The sequence below is a fragment of the Rhinatrema bivittatum genome, chromosome 5 (assembly GCF_901001135.1).
Source record: "Rhinatrema bivittatum chromosome 5, aRhiBiv1.1, whole genome shotgun sequence".
In the NCBI taxonomy this organism is placed as follows: Eukaryota; Metazoa; Chordata; class Amphibia; order Gymnophiona; family Rhinatrematidae; genus Rhinatrema; species Rhinatrema bivittatum.
This window is the reverse complement of record NC_042619.1, coordinates 342,844,603-342,858,350: the sequence shown is the minus strand read 5'-3', so window position 1 is coordinate 342,858,350 and position 13,748 is coordinate 342,844,603. Positions and strand designations below refer to the sequence as shown.

The 13,748-nt window shown below is 44.8% G+C and overlaps 1 protein-coding gene across 1 annotated transcript in view; it reads right to left on the bottom strand.

Moving 5' to 3' along the window:
• The window catches only part of IPO5 (importin 5), a 278,851-nt gene that overhangs the window by 164,674 nt on the left and 100,429 nt on the right, over positions 1 to 13,748 (bottom strand). Inside the window, exon 10 of the mRNA XM_029604478.1 lies at positions 9,469 to 9,575. Within this exon, the coding sequence (XP_029460338.1) occupies positions 9,469 to 9,575 (107 nt within the window). The remainder of the gene's footprint in view (positions 1 to 9,468; positions 9,576 to 13,748) is intronic.

The following is a 13,748-nucleotide window of genomic DNA, read 5'->3' as shown; positions in this document are numbered from 1 at the left end:
AGTTTTTAGCTACCACTATACTTGAAGAAATCATGTCACAGTAAGTTTACAAAATGTTTCTCAAAGTTCTTCCCAAAACAAAACCCCTTATTAAATAAAGGTTCCACAGAAAAATAAAGTTGCCTACTTTCCATGATACGCTCATCTGTGGTCCCTAGCACGTTCCACCCCGCCCCCTCCCAACAACAAAAAAAAAAACCCATGCCCACACCCGTATCAGAATCTTCATGTCCTTTCTGGCATGTCCTGAAACTTGTGTGGACAGAATATCATACACAAACATTATGGTACTTAGGGGACAGAGACATTTGATCAGCTTTCTTTCCCTTCAGAAAGTAGGGTATTGCAGCAAGACCCGTTTCACATCGAGGCGCCGCAGATCACCCCCAGCTGTATTTGCTACTTCTGACGAAGAAAAAGCCGGAAGTTCCACGGACTAATTGACATGAAAAGAAGACACGACCTTTGGCAAGAAAGAGGGTACCGTCTTAAGGGATACCCCTGAATCCGAGAAACGTAGAAAAGGCTTTCTGCACGACAACGCTTGGAGCTCTGAGATTCTTCTGGCTGAACAAATGGACACCAAGAAGACTGTTTTGAGAGTCAAATCCTTGAGCATAGCCCTCCTTAAGGGCTCAAAAGGAGCTTCGCAGAGAACCAAGTTAAGACTCCACGAGGGACAAGTAACCCGGAGCGGAGGATTCAAGTACTTGGCTCCCCTGAGGAAACGGACGACATCCGGATGAGCCACCACTGAATAACAGTCAATGGTGCCTAAGAGAGAACAGAGAGCGGAGACCTGCACTCGCAAGGAACTGAATGACAACCCCTTGGCGAGATCGTTCTGGAGAAAAGAAAGGACCTGGGAAACCGGAGCCTTATGAGCCGAGATACCCGAGGCGAGACACGCATTTTCAAAAACCTTCCATACTCTGACATAAGCAAGCGAGGTAGTCTGCTTCCTGGCACGCAACAGAGTGGATATAACTTCTTCCTTATATCCCTTCTTTCTCAATCTCCGGCGTTCAAAAGCCAAGCCACTAGACAGAAGCGATCCGCCTGATTGAAAAATATGGGACCCTGCCGAAGACGATGGGAAAGGGGACTGTCCATGGCTAGATTCAAGAGGTCCGCAAATCACGGTCTGCGAGGCCATCCCCTTCTGAAGATGTCCCTTCTGACACCGCAGGCGATAGCCACCACTGCAGTTCTGCGACGGTAGACTCTGAGAGCGGCAGAGGCGTCTGAATCTGTTCCGATACCGGTTTCCAGCAGGATAGCAAGGCTTTCTGTAACGGACGCATATGCGCAAAAGCCCAGGGGACCAGATCGATAGTGGAGGCCATGGACCCCAGAACCTGGAGATAATCCCAGGCCGTTGGCAGGGCAAGAGAAAATTGCACACTTGGCCCCTGAGTTTGAGCGATCGGTCCTCCGGAAGAAACACCCTGCCTACTCGAGTGTCGAATCACGCCCCCTGGAATTCCAATGTCTGGGAGGGTTGAAGCTTGCTTTTGGGAAAGTTGATGACCCATCCCAGAGAGGTCAGACACTACAGGACATAAGAACATGCCATACTGGGTCAGACCAAGGGTCCATCAAGCCCAGCATCCTGTTTCCAACAGTGACCAATCCAGGCCATAAGAACCTTGCAAGTACCCAAAAACTAAGTCTATTCCATGTTACCATTGGTAGTAATAGTAGTGGCTATTTTCTAAGTCTAAGCAGGTAATGGACTTTTCCTCCAAGAACTTATCCAATCCTTTTTTAAACACAGCTATACTAACTGCACTAACCACATCCTCTAGCAACGAATTCCAGAGTTTAATTGCGCGTTGAGTAAAAAAGAACTTTCTCCGATTAGTTTTAAATGTGCCACATGCTAACTTCATGGAGTGCCCTCTAGTCTTTCTACTATCCGAAAGAGTAAATAACCGATTCACATCTACCCGTTCTAGACCTCTCATGATTTCAAACACCTCTATCATATCCCCTCTTAGCCGTCTCTTCTCCAAGCTGAAAAGTCCTAACCTCTTTAGTCTTTCCTCATAGGGGAGCTGTTCCATTCCCCTTATCATTTTGGTAGCCCTTCTCTGTACCTTCTCCATCGCAATTATATCTTTTTTGAGATGCGGCGATCAGAATTGTACACAGTATTCAAGGTGTGGTCTCACCATGGAGCGATACAGAGGCATTATGACATTTTCTGTTTTATTCACCATTCCCTTTCTAATAATTCCCAACATTCTGTTTGCTTTTTTGACTGCTGCAGCACACTGAACCAACTATTTCAATGTGTTATCCACTATGACACCTAGATCTCTTTCTTGGGTTGTAGCACCTAATATGGAACCTAACATTGTGTAATTATAGCATGGGTTATTTTGCCCTATATGCATCACCTTGCACTTATCCACATTAAATTTCATCTGCCATTTGATGCCCAGTTTTCCAGTCTCACAAGGTCTTCCTGCAATTTATCACAATCTGCTTGTGATTTAACTACTCTGAACAATTTTGTATCATCTGCAAATTTGATTCTCTCACTCATCGTATTTATTTCCAGATCATTTATAAATATATTGAAAAGTAAGGGTCCTAATACAGATCCCTGAGGTACTCCACTGCCCACTCCCTTCCACTGAGAAGATTGTCCATTTAATCCTACTCTGTTTCCTCTCTTTTAGCCAGTTTGCAATCCACGAAAAGATATCACCACCTATCCCATGACTTTTTACTTTTCCTAGAAGCCTCTCATGAGGAACTTTGTCAAACGCCTACTGAAAATCCAACTATACTACATCTACCGGTTCACCCTTATCCACATGTTTATTATTAACCCCTTCAAAAAAGTGAAGCAGATTTGTGAGGCAAGACTTGCCCTGGGTAAAGCCATGCTGACTTTGTTCCATTAAACCATGTCTTTCTATATGTTCTGTGATTTTGATGTTTAGAACACTTTCCACTATTTTTCCTTGCACTGAAGTCAGGCTAACCCAGCGGTGGGCAAGTCTGGTCCTCGAGGGCTGCAAACCAGTCGGGTTTTCAGGATACCCCTAATGAATATGCATGAAATAGATTTGCATACAACTGAGGCAGTGTGTATGCAGGTCTCTCATATGCATATTCATTAAGGATATCCTGAAAACCCGACTGATTTGCAGCCCTCAAGGACCGGAATTGCCCACCCCTAGGCTAACCGGTCTGTAGTTTCCCGGATCTCCCCTGGAGCCCTTTTTAAATATTGGGGTTACATTAGCTATCCTCCAGTTTTCAGGTACAATGGATGATTTTAATGATAGGTTACAAATTTTTACTAACAGGTCTGAAATTTCATTTTTTAGTTCCTTCAGAACTCTGGGGTGTATACCATCCGGTCCAGGTGATTTACTACTCTTCAGTTTGTCACAGGTCTACCACATCTTCTAGGTTCACCATGATTTGATTCAGTCCATCTGAATCATTACCCATAAAAACCTTCTCCATTACCCATGAAAACCTTGCTGACCGCCAGCTGGCAAACTGATTTGGCCCGGATGAGCCAATCGTCCAGGTAAGGATAGACTAGGACTTAGTCTTGATGCAGGGTGGCCGCCACTACCACCATTACCTTGGTGAAAGTGCGCGGTGCCATGGCAAAACCGAAGTGGAGTGCTCAAAACTGAAAATGTTGGCCCAGTATCTCGAACTGAAGATACTGCTGGTGATCACAGCGAATCGGGATGTGTAAGTAGGCCTCCATCAAATCGAGCGAAGCCAAGAATTCTCCAGATCGAACTGCCGCTATCACCGCCCTCAAGGTTTCCATCTGAAAATGGGGATTCTTGAGATCCCGGTTGACATGCTTGAGATCCAAAATTGAACGAAAGGAGCCCCCCTTTTTGGGCATGACGAAGATGGAATGTTGGCTGGACCCTTGTTCTTCCACTGGGACTGGGGACTATGGCCCCCAGTTCCAGCAGCCTGCGCAGGGTTTCTTCGACCACAGGCCTCTTTCAACTTCCGCAGGGGGAGACCAGGTGAAGATCCGGTAGGTCTCGAGCAAATTCTAATGCATAGTCTTTTTCTATCACCTCTAGGACCCACTGGTCCGTCATTATGGTGGCCCATTCCCCGAGAAACTGGGATAGTCGTCCACCTAAGTCTCGGAGGAATGAGCCAGCCCCATCTCATTGAGAGGAGGTCTTAGTGACCGAGTGTTGCTGGCTATTATTCCTGAAAGGGCAACATCCCCGAAAGGAACGAGGCCAGGATTGAGATCGAGAAGCATTACCCCTCGGGAACGAGCCCCTTGCCCTGGTGGAAAACATGGCGTTGCCCCCTAAATCTAGTGCGAGAGGGTAAGAAGGACTTAGACTGTTTCGGGCGGTCCTCTGGCAACTTATGAACCTTATTTTCTCCCAGGGATTTGATAAGCTGCTCTAGGTTCTCACCAAAAAGCAACTGGCCCTTGAAGGGAAGGGTTCCCAACTGCGCTTTGGAAGAGGCTTCCACAGACCAATTTCTCAGCCAGAGGAGATGCCTGGCCGAGACCGTAAAGACCATTGCCTTGGCTTGCACTCGCAGAAGATCGTACAGGGTGTCCGTCCCATACGCAATTGCTCCCTTCAAGCGATCCGCCTGCTCCGCCTCTGCAGATGGAAGGTCTTGGGTGCTGAGTAATTGTTGAACCCACCTGAGGCTTGCCCGCTGCATGAGACTGCCACAGATTGTCACCCAAACTCCCAAGGACAGGATCTCAAATATGCATTTGAAGTAAAATTCCAACTTGCGGTCCTGGACATCCTTTAGAGCTGTAGCCCCAACCACCGGGATGGTGGTGTGTTTGGTAACCACCGTGACAGAGGAATCTACCTTGGGCATCTTAAGTAGATTCAAGCAGTCCTCAGGAAGGGGGTAGAGCTTGTCCATAGCCCTCCCCACTCGAAGTCCCGCCTCCGGGGACTCTCATTCCCTAAGGAGCATCAGCTTATGCATAGGGTGAAAAATAAAAGTACATGGAAGAGCCCTAAGTCCCACCAGGACCGGGTCCATGTTGGCAGGCATTGCGGCCATAACCATATCCGCCAGGGGCAGCTCAATTCCCAGTTCCTGCAAAATGAAGGGAATGAGCGCTCTACTTCCTTCTTTTGAAATAAACGTAGGACCCGAGGATCATCCCCCTGAATAGGGGGGGGGAGGGGATTAGGAAGCCACGGGTCAACATCTGGATCTGGAATAGGGATCAGCAGCGGCTGTGGTGGATCCGGCGGGGCCCCCGGGACCCCCCTAACCGAGCCCTGGCCCTCCGGCGTCTTTGGAGGTTGCAGAGGAGAAATTTGCGGGTTTTTTGGTGGGGGGGGGGGGGCAAGGATGGATCTTCCTCCTGCTGTAAGCTGGCTAAATAGAACATGTGCATAAGAAGCACAAACTCTGCAGAGAAACAAGACTTATCTCTGGGGGGGGCGAGGGATAGGGAAAGATCAGGCACCCCCTCCGGGGCATGATGGGGGCTCAAATCCAGAGGAGAAATTAAAAAAAAAAAAGAAACCAGGCTCACCTTCCTCCTGCACATCCGATTCTGCATTTGAGCCTGCTTCCAAGATGGCCACCGTTCCCGCGGGTTTCCGGACCGGGAACGGCCTGCCCACGAGGCGGGAAACTCGCCCCCGGGTCACTTTGGGTGAGGGGACCGATGAGGGACCCTCCCCCATCCGGTAGGCATCCTGAACAGAGGCCTCCGCGGGAAAAACGTGTGGCAGACTCTCCACATGCTTTACAGGCGCTGGAATGGGGCATCAACGCTGAAGAAAAAATAAATCGCTAAAAATGTAAACACAGCTGAGCTGTGCAGGGCTGAAGTCTGTCAGCGGAGGTAGCGACTGAACTCTGCACGCTGCCGGAGCTATCCACAGTTCTTAAATTAAAATACAAGTAACAAATACAGCCCTGCTTGTACCTTTTTTTTTTTTAAACTGCTCAGCTAAGCCAGGGGAAAAACACTCCCTGAGAGGGTCCTGTTTTACAGTGGACAGCTAGATAATGGGGGAGGGACTGGACCACCAGCATCACCCTAGATGGTCACCGGGAAAAAGGGGCCTAGGATGGGCAAGCCCCCCCACCCCCCCAGCAGAGCGAAGAGAGCGAACTGTCTCTGTGAGGAAAAAAAGGGAGAAAACTTTCAAAGTCCTCTTTTCTTTAAAACAAGAATTTAATACTTGCTTGATTCAGTCCAAAAGTAAAGAAAATCCCCTCAGGGAAACTAAGGTAAGAAGGGGAACCATAGGTTCAGCTGCCTGCACCTGCTGGAGGCAGACGAATACTGAAGGGTAGGCTCTGTCCTGATATAAGATACCCTCACAGTTTTGATCTGTCTCCACCTGCTGGACAGGAGGCTCAACCCATGGTCTGGACTGATCCAGGTATGTACAGGGAATACATGTTATAAACTATGAGCTACCAAATAAAGGCAATATATCTTCAGAAAGAGAAAGTATGACACTCATTCTCTACTAAGCAGCAACCGATTTAGCCAACATTGCTCCCAAGTAATTTTTTAGATTCTAAAAACATTTTTAGATCTTCTGGTTCATAATACAGATATCTCATTATTTAATCTTAAACATCTATATGGATATCAAACTACCATTTGTGCTTCTATTTGTTCAGCCAATTGTTTCATAGCCAAAAACTTTCCTTCTAGCTATATCTGGAAAGATCCAAATTTGATGGTTGTAAAATTTAGCTGTTCTATTCCACAGAAATAATCTAAGAACTGTGTCTCTATCAGAAGAAAATACAAACTTGACAAGAACAATACCTCTCTTTTCTACAATCTCATCAACAGCTGTCTCAAGTAAATCAGACATTTAGAGGGGATATTTGTTCCTCATTCACTGAATTTGACATAATATATCTTTGCAATAGGGGGAGAAGCTTCTTCGGGTATCCTCAATACTTCATGTATTTTTTAAACTGATCTTGTAAAGATGTAAGCCTTACTAAAGGGAAATTTATTACTCTTAGATTTAAATATCTAGATTCATTTTCTAATCTTTCTAGATTTTTTGTCTGTATCATCTCCCCTTGTATTATGCTAGCTTGAACTTTCTGAACTTGGGATACTTTCTGTTCCAAATCTTCTAATTGAGCATTCTGCTTTTCTAAATTTTTTTTCTGTTTTCAATACTCTTTTATTCATCTCCATTGTAACATTCATTAGCTTAGATATAGATTTTTCTAAAGTGATAATTGCTGTCCAGAGTCTAATGGATTATCAATGGATTTTCCAGTTTCTTCATGGGAGTTATATGTTGGTCAGATCTAGCCCCTCAATATCTAACACCTCCGTGTGTTTCATGAGGGGGTCCTCCTTTTCTCCTTTCAACAGCTGCTCTAATTCTGCTTTATTGTTCTTTTCACCCATCTCCAAAGATATTATATCTCCAACTTCAGTTGAATCAGTTATTACTTCAGGGAAAGCTTTCTTCTAGGCAGATATGGAAGGGTGGGGAGGGAATTGCTGCACTCCCGGGCTGAGTGATAATGGTGAAGCAGGTAAATCCAGCTTTAGCTCATCTACTGGATTTACAGCGTTTCCCTCGGGGAATTTTTTTGAGGGCTGGGCTGAAAACGTTCACAATTTTCCCCTAGGTAAGGTTTGCTGGGGAGGATGACACTACAGCCTCCCTTAACTTGCTCTTCCTTTTAGTATGTGGCATAGTGATATGCCAGATGAAAAAGCCCTTAGGAAATTTGAGAACAATTAGCTACTTTCTTTTTAAGATCAGATGTTTACCACAGTTGGGCTCAAGAGAAGATAGGATAATACGAAAATTGTAAAATTAGACTTTCCATGCAAAGCCGCGCACCCCTAAGGCACGCGCGGCTTGGGCAATGCGCGCGACGTCGGCTGCGCACCGTAAACGGACCGTTTTCGTAGGCCCCTTTAATGACGTCAAATCCCAGAAGTAGTGTAACACCGTCTGGGCAAGGTCCTCCTTACCCCCGGTTTGTAGCGTTTACAAGGTAAAGTTACAGCCGGGCATCTCAGTTCTCCTCAAGACTGCTCCCTTCTTCACCTCGTCAGGGAACTGTAAACAGGCTGATTTTGAAGGCCCCTTTGATGACAAATCCCAGAAGTAGTGTAACGCCGACTGGGCAAGGTCCTTCTTACCCCTGGTTTGTAGCGTTTAGAAGGTAAAGTTCCAGCCAGGCGTCTCAGTTCTCCTCAAGACCGCTCCCTTCTCCTTCACCTCCTATTCAGAGTAGTTAAATCACAAGTGGATTGTGATACATTACAAGAGGACCTTGCAAGACTGGAAGACTGGGCATCCAAATGGCAGAACAAAGGAGAACAGAGAGAAAGGGCAATCAGGAAGGCCCTGATCTCACTCTGCAGTAGCCAGTGCAGGAAACTCTGCCAAAAGCAGTATTTTCCCAGAAAACATCTGCAAGATGACTGGGAAGTCCCACCTCCAACTTTCTCTGGTTCTAAGATGGCCATCGTTCTTGCTGTGGTGCTAAGCATGCCAGCAGTAAACTTTTTAAATTCAGGTCCTGCTGCTGCTAAAATATCTGGAGCCATAGCAGCTTGCATTCAGGCCTCCCCCCTTCTGAGCACAATCTGCTGCTGCCTTCTGACAGTGCAGCAGGAGCCACAAAATCATCACAGGAACCACCTTTTGACATATTACATGGCTTCCTCCTGGCTGGGTACCCCCCCCCCCCCCTCCCTTGAGGTACTTACTACTGTGGCTCTGCAGCAAAAGCTGCCCAAGAACTCAAATAGTTCACCGCCAGTGTGGTCCTTCCTTTCCTCCCTCCAAGGCTTTATTTTTCTTTTTAAATTTTACATAGATAAGGTTTACCAAGCAGGCTCAGAAAAGGGGGGGGGGATCACCACTGGAATCTCTTCTCCTAAGACTCTGCTCAACTGGGGAAGAAGAAAACATGAAGGCCCATCACTTGAGGAGCTAATTACTCCTTGTCCTCCTCATCTGGCCTAGCAACAGACTAAACTACAGCATGAGTACACTAACCTACTATCGGCTGGAGACAAAACAGTCTGATGTCAGGATGGGATCCTGTCTCATCAGCAAATCTTTTGGTTGGGGAGCATAAACTCACTTGTCGGGAGTGGTCTGGCTGGACGAAGAGGAGGTTCAGATTTTAAGTCACATACCGCATATAATAAACAAAAGTTAAAAAAAAAACAAACCATCTATACATGGATTTGGAACACTAGCCTTCCACTATTAAAAATGACAACATTTTCTAGGTCGAGGTAATTTTCAGTAGGGTAAAATGGTGAGCCCATGGTCAATCTTCCCTTCAAATTTCATACCAATTAATCCACTGGAAAGCAAGTTATTGTGCTTCCAGTTGGAGATATAAACACCATATTAGCATTTTCCAGCCTGGAGTTGAGAGCTTTAAATTAAAAAAAAAAAAACAAAACAAAAAAAAAACAAAACTTCAAGTGCTTACGATTTTGGAGCATCTGCATGATGTGTTCCTTAATCATTGGCAGGACAATTTTTCCACCAAGGCCACATGCCATTCTGTCTAATGCACTCTCACCAGCAACTGCATTGCTATAGAAAGGTTAAAAAGAAATAAATTTTTACAATGAAATGAAAACAATGGCAATTACAATTTATAGATGGGGGCCAGAGAAGGGACAAAAGCTCCTTTGCACGTTTGAGATATGCACAATAAGAAGCGGAGATGAAAGCAGCACACACACACAGGACAAGGCACCCCGATTTCCCTCCATTCCTTAACACAAGAGACAGATGCTGTGCAAAGAACAGCACCTCTTTTCAACCATAAGGAGGACTGCCTGTCCCCACAAAAGGTTTTGTTGTATTTTCTTGAAACAAATGCTTTAGGAAGGGAATGGCGAATAAAATGGTGGATGTCATAATGCCTCTGTAACACTCCATGGTGAGATCACACCTTGAATACCGTGCAATTCTAGTTGCCGCATATCAAAAAAGATAGTTGCACTGAAGAAAGTAGAGAGGAAAGGCTAAAGAGGTTAGGGCTGTTCAGCCTGGAGAAGAGACGACCGAGGGGGAATAATATAGAAGTGTACAAAATCATGAAAGGACTTGAACTGGTAAATGTAAATTGGTTATTTACTCTCTCAGACAATAAAAGAACTAGAGGCACTCCATATGAAGTTAGCAAGTAGCTCTTAAAACAGAAATTTATTTCACTCAGCGCATAATTAAGTTCTGGAATTCATTGCCAGAGGATGTGGCTATGGCAGTTAGTGTAACTGGGTTTAAAAAACATTTGGATAAGTTCCTAGAGGAGAAGTCCATAAATTGCTATTAATCAATAAGGAATAGTAGCTTGGGATCTATTTAATGTTTGGGTACTTGCCAGGTACTTGTGACAAGGATTGGCCACTGTTGGAAACAGGATGTTATGTAGTAGGCAGCCAAACCTAAACTGGCATTTAAAGAATCTAAGAAAAAAATTAAATTGATAAATTTCCTTTCCTTCAGTCCAGCCAGATGAATGGGCTATGCCTCCCAACCAGCAGATGCAGAAAGACTAATAAGCTTGATGACGACATCACCCTATACAGAATCCTGTGCTGACCTCAACCTGCTAGTATTCTATGTATCAAGCTAAGATAAACATTTTAATACATTAAATCTCTCCCTCATCCCCTGTGCAACAACCAGAGGACTTCCAAGGGAGAACAAACAAAAAAAAAAAAAAAGAAGACATCCTGCATTCCTTGATGAGGTTTATTATCTTTACATCCACTCCACTGACTATCGCATACTACAGACTGTTCTAAAAATGAATCAGACCAGAAGAGTCCTGGCTGAACTCAAGTAAAGGAAATAATCAGGTAAGGAGAAATTTCTTACCTGTTAATTTCATTTCCTTTAGTTCTGCTATACCAGTCCAGTCAAGTGGGTTGATCCTCCCTACCAGAAGATGGAGGTAGACCACAGCTACTTACATGTGGTGCAGCCCAGAAAAATTCCTCTGTATTCTAACAAAGCATTAAACGCATCCCAAATATTAATAAACATGTAACACATTTTAGAACCAGAACCTCAGACAGAACCACCTCTCCATAACAGGAGGTACAAAAAAGAAATGTATGCATACCTTGTAAAATTCCTGTCAACAGGCATTTCCCATGGCCCATATGACCTGGGAGAAGCATCTCCTCTGTCATATCAAGGCCCAACTCCTCAGAAGGGTAGACTAGTGTCAGAGAAATAAAGGAAAAGAAATTTCTCCTTCCTCCTTGTCCTGCTACACCAGTCCAGATAAGTGGGAAGTACCAAAGCCCAACTAATATGGGAGGGAAGACATAAGGGCTGCCGAAAGGTCACCAGCTCCAAAAGCCAACCCTAGTATACAAACAACAATGCTCGCCAAAAAGAGTTCAAAGAGGTCCGCTTTACAAATGTCCTGTGGCACAACAGCCACAGCTTTGGCCCAGGTAGAAAACTAAGCCCTTGTGGAACGAGCTCAAGAACAGATGGAACCAGATGACCCTCGAATACGTACGCCGAGCAGTGTTCTTAATCCATCTGACCACGATGCCTCTGCCTCACCCTTGTGAGGACCCCCAAGCACACACACAGCTTATCAGACTGCCGAAAGTAATTAGTAACGTCCAAATATGTTAGGAGAAACAGACACATCCAAAAATCTGAAAGACCTGCTCATCCTTGGAAAAAACCAGGAGGCAAATGGTCGGATTTTGATGAAATACTGAAAGCACCTCGGGTAAAAAAAAAAAAAAAAAAAGGCACCAGCTGAATAGTCACCAAAGTGGAGGAAAAAGAACAGAAAAGGATATCTACAGGATAAGGCCTGCAATTTTGAAATACGTAAAGCCAAACAGATCGCAACCAACAACACTGCTTTTAGAGACAAATCCTTGACAGATACAGTACCTGCTTCAGAGGCTCAAAAAGGGGAGAAGATAAGGCCCTGAGAACCAAATTAAAGTCCCACTGAGGAAGCACTGGTTTTACCTCCCCCCCCCCCCCCCCAAGCAGCAAATGTCAGGAGGAAAGCAATCAAGGGACCTTGTATCTTATCTCTATAATAGGAAATAGCTGCAACCTGGCCCTTCAGTGAATTCAACACCAAGCCTTTATTCAGACCCTGCTGGAGAAAGGCTAAAAAATGACAAACCTTATCCTGCCATGGAGAAACTGTACACTCCTTGCAAAACGTCTCAAAAATCCGAACTCAGATATATGCCACAGACGATGACCTCTTATGGGCTTTTGACAGAGTGGAAATTACAGTGGAGGAAGCGCCTTTCCATCACTAACATGATCTCCCAAGACCCAAGCCATAATCAAAAAAGGAGAAAGATTTTCTATGTTGACTGGATCCAGAGACTGGAGGCCTATGGTCTCTGAAAACTTCAGCAGTAAGGTCTGCATACCAGGAGCTCATCAGTCAGTCCAGAAGCCACTAAAGACTGTCTGAACTGGCTCCCTCTCCAACCTTCACAGCATTCTCCCTCTTAAGGACCACAGAGCGAACACATACAATAAACCCTTCTAGGCAGAGACTGCACTAGAGCATCTATGTCTTTAGATCAGACTTCCCTACATTAACTGAAGAATCAGCATGCTTTGCTTTTCCTGCAGGTTTCCACGAGATCCATTTGAGGAAGACTACAATCATCTGAAATGACGCATGATTAAGCTCCCATTCTCCTGGATTCAAAAGTTTCCTGCTCAGGAAATCCACCTGAACATTCTTCTGCAGCACATGTGCCGCAGAAAGCTGAGTGAGGTTCTTATGCCCAATGATAGATGGGAGTTGTTTCTTCTGACACTCCCAGACTCTGAATGCCCTCTTGTTTGTTCACATACACAACTGCAGTCACATTGTTGGACAGCACTCTTATTGCCCTTCCAAGGGAAGAAACTTCAACAAAGCTAGTCTATTTGTCCTGGTTTCAAGCCTGTTGATGGATCAGGTGGCTTTATCCTGAGACCAGAGTCCTTGAGTCCTAGCTAATCCAGATAATTTTAAAACATTTTAAACCCATACTGTACAATTTTTGCGTAAGGTGGTTTACAATTATTAAAACATTCAAAATAAAACAGCAAAGGACATTAACAAAACAGCTTGCCATAACAGAGTGCTCGGTGCACTGGAAATTTGGTAGAGTTGAAAGCCATTGTAAAAAAGAAGGTTTTTAAACTTTCATAAACATTTTTGCACAAGACATTATATGAAGGGTATCAGGGTTAGAGTTCCACAAAAGTGGTCCTGCAACCACTTAAAGTGGTGTGCTCTCCGACCAGAAGGCTGTGGTGAGATGTATCCACGAGCCCCCAGATATTCCAGATATTGAGAGGAAAGAAGGTTGATCACTCAGCTCAAACTCTAACAGCTAGATAACTGATTGAGGCTCCAATACCTTCTTGAAAAGATATAGATCTTATGAGCTAACTGCCGAGATAAGGGTGAACTATAGTCCCTTTTTTCCTAAGACGAGCAATTACCACCATCATTAGCTTGGTAATGGTGCTTAATCCATCTGGCCAAGGTAGCTTTGGAAGCTGCCTCGCCCTTGCGAAGACCTCCACTACCATAAATAGCCTATCCAACCAACAAAGGGAATTATTAACTTCCAAATATCTTAGGAGAACCCAGCAGACATTCAAAGGGAAGGATCTGAATCTCTGATAGTCCTCTTAATCAGGATGTGCAAGTGTGCTTGACAGATCCAGAGAAGCAAGAAATTTGCCTTCCAT